This window comes from Poecilia reticulata, linkage group LG16, assembly GCF_000633615.1.
Source record: "Poecilia reticulata strain Guanapo linkage group LG16, Guppy_female_1.0+MT, whole genome shotgun sequence".
Taxonomy (NCBI): domain Eukaryota; kingdom Metazoa; phylum Chordata; class Actinopteri; order Cyprinodontiformes; family Poeciliidae; genus Poecilia; species Poecilia reticulata.
In genome coordinates, this window is record NC_024346.1 from 23973617 (window position 1) to 23996095 (window position 22479).

General features: G+C 41.0%; 2 protein-coding genes across 2 annotated transcripts; one reads left to right on the plus strand and one right to left on the minus strand.

The window, feature by feature from the left end:
* The first annotated feature begins 1524 nt into the window (after window positions 1–1524).
* mdh2 (malate dehydrogenase 2, NAD (mitochondrial)) lies at window positions 1525–3041 on the plus strand. The gene has a single exon (XM_008432098.2). It carries the CDS (start codon window positions 1655–1657, stop codon window positions 2666–2668), a length of 1014 nt encoding a protein of 337 aa, XP_008430320.1. The 5' UTR covers window positions 1525–1654; the 3' UTR covers window positions 2669–3041.
* On the minus strand, window positions 2774–21665 carry rspo3 (R-spondin 3). The gene is made up of 6 exons (XM_008432099.2): window positions 20686–21665; window positions 13856–14050; window positions 13105–13248; window positions 12873–13019; window positions 12335–12520; window positions 2774–6182 (listed from the first exon to the last, which is right to left on the minus strand). Exons 1-6 carry the CDS (start codon window positions 20783–20785, stop codon window positions 5977–5979), a joined length of 978 nt encoding a protein of 325 aa, XP_008430321.1. The 5' UTR covers window positions 20786–21665; the 3' UTR covers window positions 2774–5976.
* Between the last annotated feature and the right edge of the window lie 814 nt (window positions 21666–22479).

Sequence of the window (22479 nt, forward strand, 5' to 3'; positions counted from 1 at the left end):
TCACACGAGACGATACATGAAAACAGAAGGTTCTTTTTTTAAAGGAAAGACTAAAATAAAAAATACTGAGGATTTTTTTTTAAAATGGCAAATTAATGGAAAGTAAAGCACAAATAAATAGAACACGTTTTCTATATTATGCAGAGCATGATGTGCTGCAGAAAAATAATACACTTTTATCACACAGTCCCTACTGTGAAACATGGAAGTGGCAGCAACATGCTGTGTTTTACTTCAGGAGAAACAGGGATGCTGGTCAGAGTTGACAGAAGGATGGATGGAATCAATTAAAGAGCAATACTAGACGGAAACCTGTTTAAAGCTTCAAACATTTAACATTTTGTATCTATTTGTTTGTTAAGGAGCTACAGATTTCCAGTGAGTTTTTAGAAGATATAAGACTTTACAAAATCGTACAATGATGAAGATGAAAAAGGGCAAGCATTTACAAATGGTTCTTGGAAACACAGTAACTTATAAAACAAACTTTTTTTTTTTTTACAACCTTGCTATAAATAAAACTTCTGCTCATTTCTCAAAGTTATTAGAACATGAAAAACCACTGTAAGATATGTTAGCAAGACATAGTTCCACATGCAGTGGATATACATTAAAGGTTGGACACAGGCATGCTTGAAAATGAAGTAATGCATGAATGTGAAGTAGAACGAAAGGAAACATGGCTTCAAGCATTCTTGTCAACACTGTAAAAGAGCTTAAACTCTATCAATATTGAACAAAGAGCACATGTGAATGTCATTTGTCAAGTCTTGCCACAGATTCTCAATTGGATTTAGGTCTGGGCTTTGGCTAGCTTATGCTAACCCATGAACATACCTTGATCTAAACCATGTTTATGCTCTTTATGTTTTATATTTTATATTTGTGTCCTACAGTGAACCTCCATTCATCTTCCTCCATGCAACTGAGACCAGCTTCCCCATCCTCGCTAAAGAACAGTCTGCTCAGAGCATGATGCTGCTATGGTCAGTGTGTTCAGGGTGATGTTGAATGTTAGTATTTCCTTCACACACAATGTTCCCCATTGTGTGTGAAATTAAAAAGGTTCAAAGTTGGTCTTCGAGAACAGCCAAACAAGATACATTAACTGTTCAATTTCTGTGGCAAAGTGAAAACTGTTCTTTTTGCTCATAATGAAAGTACATTGGTTGAACTGAATTCTAATTAGGGATATCAAATTATAATATGCACGCTAGCTGCAATTTTCAGATTTTAACATGCAATTTTGTTTTAGAAAGCAATTCATGGATTAATTTGTATTAAGCTCACACAGAAATATCAATAAATGACAGCCTATTGTAGAATATGGTTGTAAAGTGACAAAATTATTTTTGTATTATTATATATCAAATCATTTTTTTTTTGCCTTATTGACATCATTTTTGGAAAGTAACATGTTATAAATTATTTTGCAGGGCACTGTGTGAACGATCTGATCCACACTCCCAAACAGTAGATGGCAGTAGTGCGCCATTAATGTCGACGCCGACCGCCGCTCAACAACAGCGAGAAGAAGAAACCGGAGTGTTCCTGTTCGCTCGTTGCTAGAGGACGTTGGTGTCACAGAGGAGAGCGGCTCGTCGACTATTCTTATTTCCCCCCAAACTAACCTCAAAGAAGAACCGAAAGTAAGATGTTTTCCCGTGCAGTGAGACCCACCGTCGGCCTGGCTCGGAGCCTGTCCACCTCCTCGCAGAACCACGCTAAGGTGGCGGTGCTGGGCGCTTCTGGCGGCATAGGCCAGCCGCTCTCCCTGCTGCTGAAGAACAGCCCCTTGGTGAGCCAGCTCTCCCTCTACGATATCGCCCACACGCCCGGGGTGGCCGCTGACCTCAGCCACATCGAGACCAGGGCCCAGGTGAGCGGCTACATAGGCCCCGACCAGCTGGGCGCCGCTCTGAAGGGCTGCGAAGTGGTGGTTATCCCCGCCGGCGTGCCGAGGAAACCCGGTATGACCCGAGACGACCTGTTCAACACCAACGCCACCATCGTAGCTAATCTGGCGGACGCTTGCGCACGCAACTGCCCGGAGGCCATGATCTGCATCATTGCCAACCCCGTGAACTCCACCATACCCATTACGTCGGAGGTGATGAAGAAGCACGGAGTGTATAACCCCAACAGGGTGTTCGGGGTCTCCACCTTGGACATTGTCAGAGCCAACACGTTTGTGGCGGAGCTCAAAGGCTTGGACCCGGCTCGGGTCAACGTCCCGGTGATTGGAGGTCACGCTGGGAAGACCATTATCCCCCTGATCTCCCAGTGCACCCCTAAGGTCGAGTTTCCTTCCGACCAGCTCACCGCTCTCACCGAGAGGATCCAGGAGGCCGGTACGGAGGTGGTGAAGGCCAAGGCGGGGGCGGGGTCCGCCACCCTGTCCATGGCGTACGCAGGTGCCCGCTTCACCTTTTCCGTCCTGGACGCCATGAACGGGAAGGAGGGCGTGGTCGAGTGCGCCTTCGTCAGGTCCGAGGAGACGGAGTGCAAGTACTTCTCCACGCCGCTGCTGCTCGGCAAGAATGGCATCGAGAAGAACCTGGGGCTGGGCAAGCTGTCTGCGTTTGAGGAGAAGCTGGTGGCCGAAGCCATGGGGGAGCTGAAGGCTTCCATCAAGAAGGGCGAGGACTTTGTGGCCAAGATGAAGTAATCAGCAATTGGTTTGAGCCAAGAAAACCAGCTGTGATGGATAAGTTGTTCGGTCTTACAAGGCATCAGACTAACTGAAGATCCATCAGTGTTTCCTCTCTTTTTCTGTTGGCAGTTGGGTCCTTTTCTTTTTGTTTGACTTTTATTCCTCTTTACCAACCACAGCTTTCTTCTGTGTGTATAATTCGTGCCCATTCTCTACCGTACTGTGATTCGTTTTTATTTGTGCAAATTTAAATGCAGTATGTATTTGCATAGACTTTTCTGCTGTGAACAAGGAGGGAACGCTGTCATATGTCTACTGATGCAAAAAACGGTTGTTATTACTGAAGAGCAAAATATTCACTCCACCAATAAACAGACTAGCTTTAAAATGCTTCCTTTCTTTTACCTTTCTTGCATAATAAGGGTTTAAAAGAGTGAAAAGGTCACTGATCAGGATGTCTGGTCAGGTTTCTTTGCGCAGGGCCGGACTTTAGCAAGGGCTTTCCAAGGGCAGAAACCTGGGGATCAAAAAATACATGTTGTATTCATAGAACTAATGTGTTGCTAAAGAAGTATAACACAGGGTTAAAAAGTCCAAATCACTGAGATTTTTATGTACATAATCTGAAACAGTTTAAATTATTTGAGAATGATGTCACAAACCTAATCTGACACCCAAAGTGTGTCAGTGACTGCGCATTGTCGCCACACACGGGCCTGGGGTAGTTACTGTTAACATTTTGCATTTGCTATTTTTAAGGGTTCTAGAAATAATTCTATTAACAATTAAGTTTTATTCTGGTTGTCTTTTTTTTATAGTATTAACAGAGAAGAAAAGGAGAAAACATCCCAAAGTCAGAACATCTAATAGCCTGCTTTTATGGGATCTCTGCTATGCCCAGCAGCATGCCAGGGTACGAAGACATTTTAAGAAAGTACAAAAACAAAGATGAATTCACGAGAAAGTATACTGCTATAAAAGGCATGAAAACCACTAAACCGATGCGTACCTTTCAATCTGTTGCATACATAGACTGGTAGAAATGGGGTAAAACAACTGGCTCTAGCCAAGGGCTCATATTCTTTTAAATCTAGCGCTGAGGGTAACCAAAACTGGGATCCCAAATCAGCAAGTTTATGACCTAGAGTTCTTTGGAAATTCACTTAAATAATTCTAAATCACATCTGCATTGAACACATGAAGACAAATACTAACAATACCTAAAAAAAAAAAAGATCTGACATATGTTTACATTATTCCACTCCTGCTTAATTGACCATAGTGGAAACAAATTCTCAACCAGAAGCCATGGTCACAAATCAGAAGCTGGACAGCTTTAGGAGCTACAGTTTTATGAATCAACAATTTACATATTTAACATTTAATATGTACAATGACTAATCATAATTTCTTTCTTGGAATTTACACTAGTTGATTATTAAACGTGGTAGGCTATCAAGCACTTTATGACACCACTAGATAACGCAGAAGCATGTTTGTTTCTCAACAAGCTAACTCTGGACTATCCCAGCAGTTCTTAGGTGATTAGAATTGTTGCTAATCAGCTAAGAACTAATCAGGGTTTATGGAGCTGGACAAACAGCACACAGAAATAGAAACCATTACAGCTTTATTTTACATACAGTTTTTTTTTGTTCTGGTTGATGAGCTTTCTTTGGAGCACAGAATCTATTTACACAAAAGGAGGGGAGAAAAAAAAAAGAATAGTGCTCCGGAAGATTTAGCACTTCTTTGGATAAACTTTGCTTTCATCCCAGATGTACATATTTCAGTTTTGGACACGGCACTCAGCTTTCCCTACATGTGTCAGTATAAAGCTGGGAAGAGCTAATACTCATATTTTTGTTCTTTACAAAATTTCCACCAGATAGATCTACACAACAAGTACAACAATAATAATAAACTGTTCTACACACAGTGTCTTGCAGAAGTATTCATGCACTTTGAACTTTTTTTTATTATTTTTTTTCATTTTGCCAAGTCACAAGCACAAACGTCCAGATATTCAATTTGGATTTTAAGGGACAGCCCAACAAGTGGTGAATAGCTGTGAAGTAAAAGGTAATATGCTAAAAACGTTTAACTTTGTTCACATCGAACCAGAGCACCTTTTACCACAGATGTGTTCTCATTTCTTTGTTTCAGCAATTGTTTTCTTTTTGACACTCATCCATTAAGGATAGATTTTTAGAGTTGCCTTGGTCCTCTTGACTGCGTCTTAGATTATTGTTCTCCTTTTCTGGTCTATCAGTTAACATGGACACCCATATCTTGGTAGATTTACAGTGGTGCTGTACTTTTCTAATTTTATGATGGTGAACTAAACAGTGCATCATGTGATTTTTAAAGCTTGATTTATTGTTTTATAACCTAACACTACTTCTTGCTGTGCCCCTTGGTCTTCCTAATGCTCTTTGTTCACTAATGTTCTCTAACAAACTTTATTTATAACTTATTCCTGTGTTATAATCAGATTAAGTTATGAAAATGTTGAGTTTATTTACAAATCAAGTGACATCTGAAAGCAATACATTGCTTTGGACAAGATATTGTTGTCCAAAGAAATGTATTGTTGCTTATGACAAAGCAACAATTGGAGACTTATGTGTCACATCAGTCACTAATATGTGACTGATGTTTAATATGTGTGATCGATGTCACACATATTAAAGGGGGTTGAATGCAAGTCACACTATTCAAATTTTTATTTGTAGAAAAAAGATAAAATTATAGATTTTCTTTTCATTTCACAATTTGCACCACTTTATGTTGGTCTAGTACATCAAATCTCTAAAATACATCGAAGTTTATGGTTGTAAAGCAACAAAATGCAAAAAGTAAAAAAAACACGTTCAATGGATGTAAATACTTTTGCAAAACACTGCGATGCTGTAAAATCAATCTACATTTGGAACCAAAGATACACATCGTTGTACCAAAGCTCCATTAAATAACCGTATGAACAAGCACATATGTCTCCATCTCAGTCAGTTTGTCTGACGGTCCTCTGCAGTCACAAAGTGTTCCCAGTTTCCACACAGCAGCGTCTACGTAAAGCTTTCACGTGAGACACTTTGAGCGGTTTTTGAGATCAAAAGGGCTTATTACAGTCCATGAATAACGCTGATGTAAAAATGGTCTGTTGAAACCATACAAGTAGCAGCAACACCCCTGTAAGGAGGGGTCAAAAAGGGGAGAGATAGTAGGCGTGGGGCAGGGGGAAGGAGGGGTTGGGATGTCATGGAGCAGGAAGGAAGGGGAGACAACCAGAGGTGGGGGTCGGTCATCGTCTGTCCCCAGCTTTATTGCACGAGGCCATCTTCAGGAGAGATTGTCTGTGAGTCGTGACCTCTCCGGTGTCGGTTCTCCGTTTTGTTCCTGTTATCAGAGTCTTCCCGTTCACCCGCATCCCTTTCCCGCTTCCTCTCCCTCCGTCCCTCCTGGCTCTCCTTGTCCTTGCGGTTGTTGCGATTCCTCCTCTCTTTTCGGTCGGTCTTCCTCCGTGCTCCTGAAAACCGAGGAAATTTGACAAGGGAAGACGATTAGTGTAGTTCAGCTGAGTTCATTGTTATTCAGGTTGAAGTTATTTGTTGACAGGAATTTTCTCAGGATAAAAGTCATAGTTTCAGTGCATGAATTTGGTCTTATTGAAGAATAAAAAGGAAATGTCTCACAGTTAAAACCAGATGTTTACATACACTGAAATTATAACCACGTGTAAACACTATGGGAATGTTCAGCCACCATACTGCTAAGGAAGAATCAGGTTATGTTGCTTTCAGATGAACAAACATCTCAAAACATCAGACAGGAAGTTAGACTTTGGGCACAAGTGATTCTTCCAAATGGGCAACATTTGGAAGAATGTTCTTAGCTCTTAGCTAAAAACATTGTTCTTAGTTCTTAGCTCTATCCCATGAGATATCATGGGCAAAGGTCCACAAACTATTGTGGACATCTTGTATTTCAACTTGTGAATGTAAAGAAAACAAACAAACAAAATAAAATTATAAAACAGAAGAAACTCTGCTAATCTCTGATTACCTACCTATTTATTCTTAGACAGCAATTAAAAAAATCTAATCTTTTGCATAATATTTGTATAAATCTGATTTTAATTGTAAATCTGAATGGATATGGGAGCGCATTTCATGTCATATGAATGTAATAAATCTTAAATAAAATCCACCTAACTGCAGGAACCACAAAAACAGACCGACTCCGAATCAGGGGCATTGTTGATTTATTTATTTATTTTTTTTTACCACTAGGTGTCACTCTTTATCAACAAGTAGCTGCTCCGCTGTCAGCCTGTCAGCTGTTGTGGCACTCCGCATGTGATGAGCAGACCTTTGTCGAAAATAGAAAACCTTTAAATAACACCCCCTCCGATTCCCCAATCCCTCACCCCCAATTTTATCTGTTCTTGCAACACTGTCTCATAAACAAAAGTGGGAGTTTTTGGAATGCTGAAGGTTTTATCTCTGCCTGAGCCGTGGTTATTAATGATAATAACAAGATATACCCTCAGGGAGGTTGGAGACGGGACCTACGAGTGAAAACAGAGGAGGCCCTTTCCTGTTGTTGTACGGGTGGCGCTCATGTGTGAGTGGAACGGAGCAGCACGGCCTGCTGTTGGCTGCCTGTTTGGGGATTGTGAAACTGCTGAAGTAGGCAGTGGGCTCAGACACAGGGAGAAAAGAAAAGAGAGATCTGTCTCTCCTGTCTGCAAGCTTTTTTGCCTCCCGCCTCACCCCCTACATGCATTAATCAGGGCAGGTCTCTGGTTGGATCTGGAACCAGGTCTGACTTAAGCCTTTTACACTGATGTTACGAGAGTCTCCCTAACTACTGTGGAACGTTTCCTGTTCGACGTTCTGAGGCGAAAAGAGGCCTTGAGATGGAAACGGGAATACAACAATGTTCAAGTGTTGACTGCAACAGATGGCTTGTTTTCAGTGCAACAGAAGTGATAGCAAAGGGAGCCGGTTTCATGGATGGATGAGCCGATGGATAGATGGATGGACGGGGTAATCTGGTCCACTGACTCATCCAGGGTATGCCCTCATCCTCTATAAACACAGGAAGTCCCCTTCGCTCTCATTGTTTTCTCTGTCCTGACACCATAACTATTTACAAGTTCAGTGGATTAGTCATACTGTAGCCCCAGTGCTTTTGTTGAACCAGAGCAGAAACCTAATCCATGCCAGTGTTGAGATGATTAGCAGAGTGTTTATCAAGCCAACATGCATTTGGTTTGCTGGAACAGTTTCCGACAGGCTAAACGTAAACTGTGAGTGGACGTGCGGATAACGGTCCCTGAATGGGACACCTGCGTTGTTTTACAACATTTACCATAGACACTCTCAAATTTCCATTTGTTATGAGTTGCTATCAAAAACTTGAAGGTACAGAGAGCTTGGTTTGTTCAAAAATAAAAAAAAAGATCTTTATCACTCGAAGGTTGAAGTTCGGAATAAATAATTTTCTTGGAACCGATGTGCGTCTTATAGGACTTTATGTTTGATTAATGATTAAGTGGCAATGGTGGAAGGAGTTCGATTCCACGGATGAAGCAAAACACTTTGTCTACCAGAATGTGAATGTGTGCATGAATGGGAATGACTGGTTTCATTGTAAAGCATCTTTACGTTGCATTAGTGCAGTAAGTTGTGAACAAGTTGTCTTGGTCATGCGTGATAGTAGGATAGCTTACGAGATGTGGTCACTGATCTGGTCTGTTGTGACGAAAGATCTGATCGAAAGTCATTACTGGTTTGTACCAGTAAAGGGTCATTGTATTTAATTACCCTTAACCTATGGTCATGAGATGTGAACTGTAACTAAAGGAGCTGAAAGGAACGCCCTCAGTACGGTGGTTGGATAAAGAGCGAATGTAAGCAGCTTGAGGTGGAATCACTGCTTTTCAGCACTGGAAGGAATTGGTTTGGTTCAAGGATATGATCTTTGGAGGTTTTCCATACAAGTAGCACTCGGAGAAGACCATGGGACAGAATTTGCTGGAGGGTCTATAAGTTTCTTCTGACCTGGAAACACCTTGGGAGGAATACATCCACGATCCATTTTTGGATTGACCTGAAAAAATGAATATGTCAAGAAAACTGCAAAATTCCATGTGAAATGTTTGCTCCTAATTTTAATTTGTAGACATCCACAGTTTTTTTTGTCCACACAGTTGATAAATGTTTAGAATTGAATTTTTTACTGAGACAGATTCATGAGTGATCAAGATAGGATGGTTTTAGGTTATGGTTGGATATGTTTTGGTCAAGATGGACCATGTTGATAATGAAAAGGGAAGGGGTTCGATAACAGAGTCTTGAGGCACCCCTAGTTTGACTGTAGCTGTATTCAGAGTGTTATCAAATGTTGTTACATTTGTTTATGTGTGTACTATTTATGTGTGTACTATTTATCTATCAGGAAGCAGTTTGTTAACTGCTTCCTGATAGATAAATAGTACTTAAATCAGGAAGGAGTTGTACTGGTCATACCAGGTAGAGGATAACAAGAGATGTATAAAAAAAAAAACCTGATTGGTCCAAAGTTTTGAAGTAAGAAGTAAAACAGTGTGTGGAACAGTATGCTCACACAGAACAAGCTATCCACCAGTGCTGCCGTTCTCTCAGAAATGATGAATACCATTTGCAAGAACATGTTGCATTTGTTGTCTTGTTTCCCAGCATAAGTTTGTCTGTAACAGCAGCTTGTAGAAATCAAACACAAAGACACAAAGTAGAGCACTTGCCTGACTTAAGAACAAAGAGAAAAACTTTATAGAACATGAAATCCCCAAAAAGGACAATGGAGGACAAAGCTATGACGAAAAGAATCCCTCAGGGAGGTAATAACTGAAAAACCATCATGTTGTGTGTAGCTGACAGACAGAGAATAAGTGTTCAGAGGGATATTTAAAGAGACACTGTGGGTTTTATGTTGTTACATCCTCTGTGGCAGCCGTTCAGTCGGTGGGGGAGCTTTTGGCGGGAGACAGACCGGGATTAAAGGCCTTGGGCTGTCCCACAAGTGGAATGCCTGCTGCATGGCTGCCAGGATGTCACCGTGGGGGTTGTGGTGTGAGTAATACTCACTCACTCAGATATATACATACATGCTGAGTGGATGACTGACGGTAGCTTGTATAGCTATATGCTTCTCAGTGTGTCTTTTTCTGCATGTGTTGAGCCGTGCAGACAGACAAATGGTCCATCTGGCTACAGAGACCTGGAAGGTGAAGCTTAGTACCACTGAAGGACAAATTAGTCAGAAATCATTTGAGGGAAGACAAATGAGGATGTGTGGGTATGTGCATTCATATTGAGTGGATTGTGATGAGGCTCAACTGGATGCCAGAGCCGATAGATCTGCACATAAAGGCCTGTGTAATGTCAGCATGAGGCTTGAGTGGATCCTTATTGTGGCTGTTTATTAACTATGCAAAATGAGATAGCCTTATTAACATTAATGAAATACCACAGATGTCTGATTTTTCAGATTGTTTCATGAGTAATAATTGCATATTACTCAGAAAGAGGTATGCAAAGTAAATACAGGAACAGTATCACCGATACTAATCCTAATCCCAATACCAATACCAATACATATATGCTTAAGTATGATGTACCATCAAACTTCTAACTTTTAGGAGATTTTGTGTTTTTTTTTCTTTGGAATTATTTTTGATAAAATCTGAGACAGATTTTAGATAAAGTTTAACAGGTGTCTTCAAAATACTTTAATAGCATAAACATGATAAACAGAAACAATAGAAGAACAAAAGAAACTTTGCTTTGGTCCAAAATATTGATGCTTTGATGCGTAAATGACTTTAACAATTGAATTCCTCCTTTTCTGTTGGTTTCAAAACCACAATCTCCATCAAGGGACCAGCGGTACATTTTTTTTTCTTCTTGTGAAAAAAAAAATAGAATGTACAGAATTGTAAAATAAGGTGTCAAAGGAAACTTGAAGTTGGTATTGCTAGGAAAAGCCTGCTTGGTGCACCTCTAAAGAAGTAATAGTAATAAAAAAAACGCATAAAAAAGGAGAAGAAGATGTGTAAAACAAAATAACATTTACCATCTACAGGAAGAGGAAAAGGAGACGCAGGGTGTGTGTGTGTGGAGGTGGAGGGGGTGGGGGGGAGTATAGCAGCTAAAGGAGAAAGCACAAAAAGAGGAAGAAGGGAAGAAGGATGTATCAGTGTTGGAGGGCTGCTGGAGGATTACTGGGGGCTCTCTGAGGTCAGGCCACTGACCCCCTAGCGTGTGCAGAACGTAAACACCGAGGAGAGGATGCGCCGAAGCAGATAATTAGCCTCCATTCACTGTGGAGTCTCTTGGAGATCAGGCAACTGAGTAATCATGAGGGTAGCACTGATAAGAGCGGTCTGCTCTCTCCGTCTCACTCTGGTTGCATCAGTTTCAGTTTGATCCAAATTAAGGTCCCAGGTCTCAGTCTGAGTGAATCGAAGTGCCACTGCGGCACTGATGGCTTTCCTCGGCGTGTGTCTGCACGAAGGTCGTGTGTGTGTGAGGGGATGAACATCGAGATGCTGAGAGACAGTGATTAAATGGGAGACAGAGGTTACATTTCCCAGTCCAACTCATATCAGCTCTATAGCGCTGGAATTTGAATGCCTAGAAGCGTGTGCAGTTGTCTGGCCTGTTCAAAGCACACACAGCCTAGCTTTAGCTGGGCATATATTGTGTGTGTGCATGTGTGTGTGTGTGTGTATGGAGCAAATTATCGTGTGTGTATTAGCAGCTGTGGGGATAAACCAATACTGATCCCCTGGTCGCCTCGTGCCTCCCAAGAGGAGGATGTTGATGTTGAGCTGGCTGTCTCTGCTCCAGAGCCAACTGCTTTTTGCCGCATCACACACAGACACACACACACACTCACGCACACACACACGCATAGAAGCACAAGCGCAGTGTTTGTTCTGTAAGTGTGAGGCCCCAAGGGAATGGATCTCAGCCTCCTACCCTGTCTGCAATCTGTCATGTAACACTGCAGAACCCCCAGAGGAAAAAAAAAAACACAACCAGCCGTAGCCGACAACCGACCACCTCGGTACCCACAATCGCACAAAAAAACAACAACAAAAAAAACTCCAAGTGGTTGTAAAAGTGCCGCAGGCTGCAGATTTCAAAAAGACGAGCCTCGTCTGAAAGCAGTTTTCAGCCCGTTCATTAGAAATCATTACGCTATTCCCTGTTTACTGAGAGCACAGAGAGAGGCTTTCACTGTTTCAAGCCTAAAGTGGTTATCTGGAGGAGGGGGGGGGGGGCGGGCACAAAAAATACAGGGTGCCCATTGCAACATCCCATATGTGTGCTCCCCCCCATTGTCCTGACTGCAGCCACAATGACAGTTGTCTGAGTAAACAGTCAGAGTCCTGAGCGGAAGACAGGCTTGTTCTGGTTGTACAAACTGAAGCAGAGTGGTCTGGAATGCATGGAGCTGAAACAGCCATGTGTTCCAAACACAGCGTTGGCAGTGAACCTGAAGGATTGGGAGAAATTACCATTGGCTGGATTTGGTGGCTTTAATTCATACGTCCAGCTTTTAGGGTCACATTGGCCCAGAGGGTTCTTTAATGAGGAGAGAGAGACACAGCGAGGAGGTTTTATTTACCTTGACATCTCTTTTTCTTGACCAGACACTCTTTGACCTCGGAGATCTCTGGGCAGGGATTGCCAAACGGAGATGGATACTGCAGGACCTGCCTTGTGTGGGTCTCCTGGCCCCGTCTGAAGCCGCAGGTTCTGCCCGACCGAGAGCAGGGGCTCCACTCACTCCACTCGCCCACCTCGCAGTGCACTAGCAGAGGAAACATGGAGATTGAGAGGTGACAGTGAGGACTAAGTTTGTCTCCTTTCCTCAAGCACAAACTATATTCATCCGTCTAAAACATTTTCACATACTGAATGTGCTTTGAGGAGATTTGGCATTGGCAAGTCACAATTCTTGCCAATGCCAATGGTCGTTTATGCCCAGTCTCAATAAAAAATGCAAGTGCATCTCAATAAATTACAATGATATTTATTTCAGTAAAACAATTCATTAATTTGAATGATATTTTAAAACTTTTATTTCTGATAATTATGATAATTTTCCACTTAAAGTCGATGAAAACTCGACATTTAAGATTCGAATATAACACAGGACTTACCTTGTGGAGTGCACTCCATTAGTTTGTCATTGGGCTCATAGTCATCTGGACAGATATGGTGGCACCTTCCATTCAGCTGATAAAGGCCAGGCCGGCACCGGGTGCACGTGCCGCTGTTCACACACGATTCACACTCCGCAGAGCATCCTGCAGGAACAGTCACACATTTGAGCTCAGAAAATACCACTTTTTTCCCACAATCCTTGAAAAAAGTGAAAAATGAGACACTCACTGGGAACACACTCCCTCTGTGCGTCGCTGTGGACCATGCCTACAGGGCAGCTGTCCAGGCACTTGCCCAGGTGAAGGTAGAACCCCGCTCGGCAGCGCGTGCAGAAGTTCTTGTTAAAGCACGAGTCACACTCCGACCTGCACTCTGATAAAAATAAAAAATAAAAAATACCATCAATGATTATTAAAACATCTGTAGGTAGGTTGATGTTTCACTGGCTGACTGCAGCACAACACTTAACCTAAGTGACACACAAAGCAAGTTACCTCAGTACATTTGCTCATATTGCCATGTTAGAGTTAGTCTTAGAAGAAATTAAAGCGAATGCCATTGGTATAAAGCACATCTGAAATGCCTACAGAAGTGTTCGTAGCACTTGAACATTTCCATATATTTTCACATCACTACCAAATATAGAGTGATGTGGTCATGATCATGTGACGTATTAGTTTACCAGTTATTGGACACTTCAAGGCAAATTGTTGCACTGGATTTCTTTAGAGTAAACAGAGCTGAATAAAAATGCAAACTATAAAATTTCAATAATGTGCAATTTGTACTGTGACAAAATGTAAAAAAAAAAAAAAAAAAATTGTTTGGGGTATGTTTAATGATTCTACTATCTCTTTTACATAGAATACATAAAAGAAAATCCAACACAACGCTGCTATCATTCAGTCAAAGTTGGGTTTAGATTTTGCTAAAGCACTCCACCGTGTTTCTCACAATTTGTTGCTAGCTTTTTACTCACTAGTACAAGTGTTTCTCTCAGGTGACCGGGTGCCGTAAAAGCCAGGAGGACAGGAAGTCATGCACACCCCGATCTGCTTCATCCCGATCCTCTCCAAATGCATGAAGAGACGAGGCTTGCAGGACAGACAGCCATTGTAGTCCGAGCAGGTCAGGCAGCCGCTCTGCTGGCACCCCGAGCTGCCACCGGCCATCGCTGTAGACAGAAGCAGACGACTTTCATCATGATAAACGAAACACTACGATTACATCTGAGAGAAGTCCTGGGGCTTGACCAGCCACATGGCAGCTTGTTGATTGGATTTTGCAAGTTCTATGAGAGGCAAAATGTGCCATAATTCAGTCTCACACATTCAGATGCAGTCGATGCTGGCCTACTGAAAAATGCATGACAGGTTAAGTCCTGATTGTATTAGATATCAAATAGTGTCACTTAGTCAAAAACTGAAATAAAAAATAAATGGTCTTTGAATGTCCCTAACCAGACAAAAAATGTTTAGTTAACTTAATCAGAACGTAGTCAGGCAACACAGCTATTAGCTGGGGACACTTCAAGCTTTTGACATACTGAGCTGAGTAAAACATTGCAAACAGAACATCTGCATAAACTCATTTGTTGAATGTATATATGGCATTTCTAAGCTGTGATGCTCATGCTGTAACTGCTTGCACCATGTCCAAAAAACATGATGAATGCTAAATTACCAGGTGTGTAGAAAGGCAGAACTTGTGTGTTGTTTACCAAATGCAACATAATTTACAATGTCATTGAAATGAAAGGCTGATACACAACAGAGTTGAAGATATTACATATAAATATCATTATAAGTGGCAACCCGTCCCACATAACTAAGAGCCGGTCTGACAACTCTGATTTTAGTTTGTAGCAAAAATGATATTACAGCGTAGATGTTTCAAAAAGTACATTCAACTCTTTCCGAAATGACACTACTGTGTACATGAGACCCCTTAAAAACTGCATCCAACCTATATAACAAAATAAAGACATATTGGTAGATTATTTGTTGTACAACTCCCTATAGTTAACAAATAGAATAAATGGAGTGAACCTTAATGTGGATTTTCTAATCATACTGACCAGTTAAATCAATCCTGCAACAAAGTTTGATTCACAAAGCCAAAATATTCATACTCTCACACATTGATCAGGAGAGCAGTAGGCAAAATTAGGGTTAAGTGCTTTGCTCAGTGGCACATCAATGTGTTAGGGAGAAGCTGAAGTTAAAACCATAAAACCACCACTAAAAACAATCAGTTTCTTCTACATCTACATCTCTTTAGTCTGTAACGAGGACTCACGAATCATCATAAGAATGAACAATAATTAGCAAAAAAAGCTAAATGTAAAACACTTCACTATGGGTGTTATTTACCCAGTCACTCCAAATTCTTACATCAATAATTGTTGATGATGACATTTCATCATCATCAATAATTGGACATAAAAATGTATTCACGTCGACAGCCAGTTTTAGACTTCTGTCTTGAAATTTCAACCTTGCATGGAACAGATCAGTGTAGCTGCTACAAGTTATGTCATGAAATCAGGCTGAGTACGTCGATCACACAGGTCACGCCTGAACAGCAGCATGCATAATGCAGCATTTCAGCAGTAGCTGGCATTACAGTTACATTTTCGTCTGTTGTTTTGTCTTTACCTGAAGGAACATCCCAAATCTTAGACGCCAAATGAGTAAGCCAGATTCAGATAAATTATGGAGTAAAACGAAGTCCACCGATCTTTTTCTTAGATTTTTTATTAGATAGAAAAGCCTTTGATTGAGGTATACCAAGGTTACATAAGTTATGATTTTAAAACAATTGAACCTTTATGTCATATCCATCCTTTGATTTGAAGCTCTTTAGTGAAAAGCCACAGAAAGAGTCAAAGGAAACTCAGAAACACAGAGAGACACACAAACCCTCATCCCTTCTCATCTCATCAGGTCATTTCCCAAAAGTCCTACGGGATAATCAAGATGTTTTAGGTAAATGTAAGATGGGGCTTTTACCTTCCTTTGCTCAGCAGTTTTTTTTTTTGCCTATGACCTCTCTCAAAAATGTTCATTTTCCCCAGTCAGTCTGTCACTGTAATATGATGAACTCTGACCCTATCTGTGATATGTGAGGTCTGAAGTGGTTTAGACGTCGTTCTGGGTTCTGTTGCAGCCTCCTGGACTTGTCATCCAGGTACTCTTGGAGTATTTTAGTATGTGGGCCATTCCTGAGAAGCTTCCTACTATACTTTAACTTCACGCCATGATGAAGCAGCACACAAGTCCCTCAAAAGTAAGCTCAAGCCAAATCCAAAACACAAATCTCAGCCTCTCCTTTGATATTTGCATCTACAGATAAGTCCAATCGGTGCCACCTACAGCATCATATTATGTACTAAAACTGCAAAAAAAGAGTACTTCTCCCATTTCACGTTACTTGACCTAGTTGAGTTAATTCTCCATCTCCATCCCTAATGATGTTTATAAGGTACAGCATTGCGCCATGGTAGGGTTGGGATTAGGGTTTGGTTTTCCTCCGTCAGCCTAGCATCACATGGGAATGCCTTATAAACTTTGAGTATTTCTCAATTCAGGTCTTAGCTGCCAGTTCATCATAGATCACAGACACTTTATTTGAAATATTCTGACTGTCTTTACGAGAGCCGTAGACTGGCCGACTTGCATTCCTGCTAAGCAGCGCAGAGATAGGAATTCAGCCAGGCTAAACCTCAGCTGGACTGCCTGCATCTCTGTAGCGCACCAAGGAAGACGAATGCATGGGAAATGAGCAGGTTTTCATCTTTGTTTGACTTATGAAACGACAGAAGAAACACTTAAGCAATTGTGTTAGATGGGCAGTTATATGAAAAATGTCAACCTGTTTATCTAGGATTGGTCATATATTGATGTTTAATCTTATATTTTATTTATATCTGGAAGATAAAGTGATTTCACTGCATTTCAACAGCAAAGATGAACCTCCTTTTATTCACAAAACATGTTTTTTTTCTTGGGAATAAATTTAGGATCCCTGAAAAAATTTTGGATTTGTAAATGTCTGAAATGACTTCAATGAGACACTTATTGTGGCGATAACAGGTCTGAAGTTTGCACCTCAATGAGATTGAGGTCTTGATTCCGATTCAGTCCAGCTCTTTGGGTCAATTTTTATTTATTTGTTGTTTTTTTTTAAAAATAGATGGTTCCCACATTTTATAAAACCATGCTCTGATGTGATAAAATTCATGGTGGCCTACGTGACGGCAAACTGTCCAAGTCCTGCTGCAGCATAACATCCCCAAACCATCACACTTACACCTCCACTTTGTTTATGGCAACATCTGATGTCCAGATGTTTGAATTCCAATTATTCCTCATCAGAAATGCATATTTTGGAAAAAAGATGTTACAAAAAGTTTTTTTTTCTTCAGTCTTGTTATGGTTTATTCATCCTACTTGGGTTATTCTGCATTGCTGTAGTTCATTTTAAGTGTCCAAACGTGTCACAAAAATTTGTTTTTTTTCTTTTTTACTCAGATATGAGTGTATCTGTTCTACATTCTATCATGCAAACATCACCAATGACACACACACACACTACTTGCGCCCAGAATTAAAATTTCTTTTGTAGGCATCATCATCATCATCATCATCATCATCATCATCATCATCATCATCATCATTGCACACCGGAAGTTTGTGGCTTGGGTTCTGTCTACTACTTGGTAATACTGCTCTGTTAACTGAGAGGTCATTGACTCTCCTCTGAGTCCTATTCCCCTTTTTGTCCCTCCTGGTCTGTACTCGTTTCCCAAACCAATCCCTCCATCCTCCCTGATATCACTAAAAGAGTAGGATGCCTGCATCCTTGGAGGGTGCGATCTTAAATTAACTATTTATTGGCCCGTGGAAAGGTTAGGTGACTGCTCTTTCTTCTATGTATGAATGAAGGTGATGCTGCTCTCTCACATACGAAGCAGAGCCACATGGACCAAGGGATGCTTTGAAAGGCAGCTGAATGGGTTCAGACTGAAAACACACTGTTTATTTGTGTTGGACAGCGGTCGCCTGACGGGTGCCTTAAGATTTGTCTTCTGCGCAGAATGCCGCCAGCAGAGTCTGTTCTTGAGGAAAAATATCATAAACCGAGGTTTTGTCTAGATGACCTTCCTGTTTGCATCCTGCCAACCCTGCTCAGAGGGAGGGCTTAGTGCTGGTTAGAGGAAATAAACAGCTAAAGGTCCTGAAACCTCTGAGAGTACAAAGAGCGCCGCGTATTTACACACGCAACACCGTTTATGCTCCTGGGACTTTTTAAAAATGTTTGGTCAGTTTCAGTCAGTAATCAGTTTCATTTGGATTTTAATGATAAAGCTTCACATGGTGCCACATATCTTTGCACCAAAGAGCAGGCCCGTGTCTAATTTACTCTCAGTAGAAACACAGCTGTTTTATTGAAGAACATGAGTGACCAAACAGCAACATGAAGACCAGAGAGGGGCAGGGAGAAACTTAGAACGAAGTTAAAACCACGATTTGGTTATAAAGAAATGTTCCAATCTTTACGCTTCAAAAAAATAATTTTTAACCAAGTATTTTTGGTCCAGGTTCTAGTTTAAATATCTTAGTACTCTTGAAATAGACAAAAATAACTTACAACAAATTTTTCTACAAACAATGGGAACTTGTTTTAAGTCACTTACTCTGTAATATTTATAAAACTTGCTAGTTACAGTAATTAAAAGTGACTGATACTTTTTCATCAATATTAAGAAACTTTTGACTTAAAACAAGCTCCTATATTATTCTGAAAAGTTACTTGTAAGTTAGTATTGTCTTATTTTAAGTTTACTGAGATTTTTTCACTGGGAACTAGACCAAAAATACTTGCTAATATATATATTTTTTTCTTCTTGTAGTTAGTTATTAACTACATGGTTTCTTAATGGAGACTAGCAGTAGTGGACTTCTTAAATCTGGCTTTTATGAAAGAGTGAAAAGTGAAAAGCCACGGCTGGAAGAAAGAAATAAAAAGTCCAGTTGAAAGTTTGCGGTAAGCCATGAGGGATACAGAGAACGTGTTTAAACTTGGTGGCGGAAGCATCATGCTGCGGAGATGCCTTTCTTCTGCAGGGACGTGAAAAGAAGCTAGAACTGTTGAGAAGATGCATGAAGCTAAATACAGGTCAATCCAGGACGAGCACATGTGGTGGACTCTAAAAGACGTGAGACAGAAGTAGATGGAAGCGTACTCACATGTTAGAACGGCTCAGTCAAAGTCCAAAACTAATAGTGACTGACAATGCGAGACGGCATTTGAAAACCGATGTTCACCAAAGATTTAGACTGAGCTCGAGCTAAGCTGCGAATAAGAATAGCAAAACTAAAAAAGTTCTTGAGCTAGGGGAGCAGAATACAAGTGCACGCCACACTTTTAAGTTTTTGATGGACAAGAAATAAGAAGGCATGCATAATTGGGAACAGACGAAATGATATATGGCTAGTTGAGCACTTTTGGCACTGCACTGATGGTCACTGCAGAAACATTTCAAATAAAGAACTATCCCTGCGGTCCAAATCGGAGCTCTAAATATCAAATCAACTTCTCCGCCCCAGGTGGCATGGATAAAAACATCACTCCAGAGCTCTGTCACTGCAGATCACAGACAGTTTTCAGATATGCTGACAAGTGATACGTGGAATATTCCAGTTATCGCTGCTCTCCTCAAATTGAATCAGTCACAGAGCCCATCTGGAGACCCTCAGTGATGCAGAGTGCGTGGGCAGAATAGAAAAGAAAGAAAGAAAGAAAGAAAGAAAGAAAGAAAGAAAGAAAGAAAGAAAGAAAGAAAGAAAGAAAGAAAGAAAGAGAGAAAGAAAGAAAAAGCTTTATTTCATACTTATTTCAGAGTGGATAGACCTGGTCAGAGCCCAAGAAATGAGACATGATGTTGGACTTCTGGGAGATAGATGGGAGAAGAAATACCAGCAAGCCTGGATGGAACATCTCATCTTCCTCACTCCTGCTGACAGCTTTGCATTAACAGTCACAAGAGGAGTTCAAATTATATGACTGCAGCCATCATCTGGAGAAATATATCCCAATTTAGAATAACGAGACGAATAGAGGGATATTCAAGTCGTGGTGTCCGGACTGGATAAAGTTTGCTGGCTGAAATCTGCGTCGCTCACCGCTAGAGAGCGACGCAGGAAGCTGGAGCTCCAGCTCAGAGCGGCGGCTGCGGGACAGCAAGTGGCTCCACGCTCGTTTAATCAACTCAATTAAGTTCAATCGCAATAAAACTAAGATGGTGTGACAGAAAGTTGTGGGAAACGGAAAACAGTCTCCAGACGGAAATGCTGCAGATTTCGTTATTAATATCACATAAAACACACAAAAAAGAAGTAAAACAAGACAATGCATTTCAGTCCTGTCTGTTACATCAGCGATTATATTAAGCGGAAAAAAAAAACATTGTTGAATGAGTTACAAGTGTAAAAATATTCCGCATAAACCTAAATAATAAACGCTAATCATCTGGACCCGGAAAAGGCACGAAGTAAACAAAAATAATTAATGTTGATTAAATTGACAGAAAGTTAATCTATGATTAGGAAAAGGTTACCATAGATTTCTAAGTTAAAAACACAGACAAAAAAAAGAGAATAATTTGAACAACATTCCATAAATTAATGAATAATAATAATAATAATAATAATAATAATAATAATAATAATAATAATAATAATAATAATAATAGATTTTATTTTGACCTTCCTGTGGGAACGTCAGTCATCACCCCGATCTACTCACCTTTGTGCTGCCGGTGCCTGGAGCTGCTGTGCGGCTGACAACCAGAGTAATCCATGCAGTTCCAGATGATCAGAACAAAGGAGATCAATTGTAATTGCATAGTAGCCCAGAGGTGAGACTCCTAAAGCCAATGTCAATGTTCAACAAAACAAGTTGGCGTTTCTTCTTCTTCTTGTTCTTTTTCTTTATCTTTTGTGTGAATGTTTTTCCTCCGCCTAAAGAGGTTGAAGCTCTGAAAACTCCTAAACGCAGGAGGACGCAGCCCAGCTGTGTGGTGTTATGTGGTGGCTGTAGCGTACCGTGGCCCAATGATGCCTGGGCCGTTTAGACTGTAACATCCTGGATAGGGTCCACATATGTGCCGAGAAAACAAGTCCTCGTTAGAGGTCCGTTATCCGTTCCGAGATGGGAAACATTTCCTTTAAAAAAAAAAAGAGAGAGAGATAGAGATAGAGAGAAACGCACTAACAGAAACAAACTCCAATTTCGTTTGTTGCGCACATAAGCAAAAACAGAATTAAATATTAGTATGTGAGTCTTAAAAAAAAGGTGAATAGAGATGCTAAGAAGGCTTTAGTGGAACACCGAAGAAGCCTGAAAAGTTAAATCCATCCGTCCGAACTCCAAATGAGGGAACCCTCTCCTCTCATCTGGTAGAGAGATGCGCCGTGCGTCCCAGAGTGTGTGGCTACGTTTACTGCGTCAGGCGCGCTTGTTCAGCTCAGCATCAGCTGGAGCGCTCACAGGCGCGAACAAACAAAGTAAAACAAGCAAACAAATAAACACAGACGAGAAAAACTCGATCAGAATGAGGAATCATTAAAACGGATCTCCCAGCAGAGAGTTTTGCAGGTCTTGTAATGCCGACACCTCCTCCTGCTGCTGCTTCACCGTGTGTGAACCAAAGTAAATCTCCGCACTTTCAGCGCGTTTCTGCTTTGCGTGCAGGACCCATTCACTCCCTTGATGACTTCAGCCTTCTACTCTCTCTCTCTCTCTCTCTCTCTCTCTCTCTCTCTCTCTCTCTCTCTCTCTCTCTCTCTCTCCCCTCTCTATGAGCTCTAAAGTTTATTTAGAGGGCATGCCCCCCGCGTCAGAGAGAGAGGGAGACGCACTGAACGGATTCAGATGCGCACTGTGCTTTCATTTATTCCTCCTTTGAGTTTGTTCCTTTGCTGGTGCTCATCCGCAGTCTGAATGTGGCAATGATTGTTTGGATTACGGAACTATTTATGTTGTTCTGCCTTTTAAACCAAGAACGGCTCAGAGTGATACTAACACAAAGTTTTACCACAGACACAAAAAAAAAGAAAGAAAGAAAGAAAGAAAGAAAGAAAGAAAGAAAGAAAGAAAGAAAGAAAGAAAGAAAGAAAAAACGTAAAGGAATCAAAACTGTCTGGTTATTCCTCTTAACTGAATGATGAACTTATGCTGTCAGCGGTTTGATATGGACGGAGCACATCAGCATTAAGAGCGCGTGTTAAAAAAAAAAGAAAACTAAAAGTTGTCAGCTGCACATCCGGTCAACGCAGAGTCCGCACCCCCAGCACCTGCCTCCTGACGCTGAAGTTGGTATGTGGTTCAAAGCTTCCAATTTGGTGTTAAACACTTGATGTGCTCAATTTTTTGGTACAGCTATTGAATTCAGTAAAGTTTTGCTTTTAATTTAGATTTCTTTTTTCTTTTGCTGAAACAAAATCAGAAGGACTTACCATGCATGGCTTGTGTTTGTGCGTGTGCGTGTGCGCGCGCGCGCGGCGTGTGTGTGTGTGTGTGTGTGTGTGTGTGTGTGTG

What these genes read in the sequence shown, in the direction of transcription:
- mdh2 (XM_008432098.2), top strand. Translation starts at nt 1,655, where the DNA reads ATGTTTTCCCGTGCAGTGAGACCCACCGTCGGCCTGGCTCGGAGCCTG.
- rspo3 (XM_008432099.2), bottom strand. Translation starts at nt 20,785, where the DNA reads ATGCAATTACAATTGATCTCCTTTGTTCTGATCATCTGGAACTGCATG. An exon ending in CAGGCACCGGCAGCACAAAG is followed by an intron (nt 14,051 to 20,685) that starts GTGAGTAGATCG and finishes TTCTGTCTACAG; the next exon opens with CGATGGCCGGTGGCAGCTCG. An exon ending in ACAGAGGGAGTGTGTTCCCA is followed by an intron (nt 13,020 to 13,104) that starts GTGAGTGTCTCA and finishes CTGTTCCTGCAG; the next exon opens with GATGCTCTGCGGAGTGTGAA.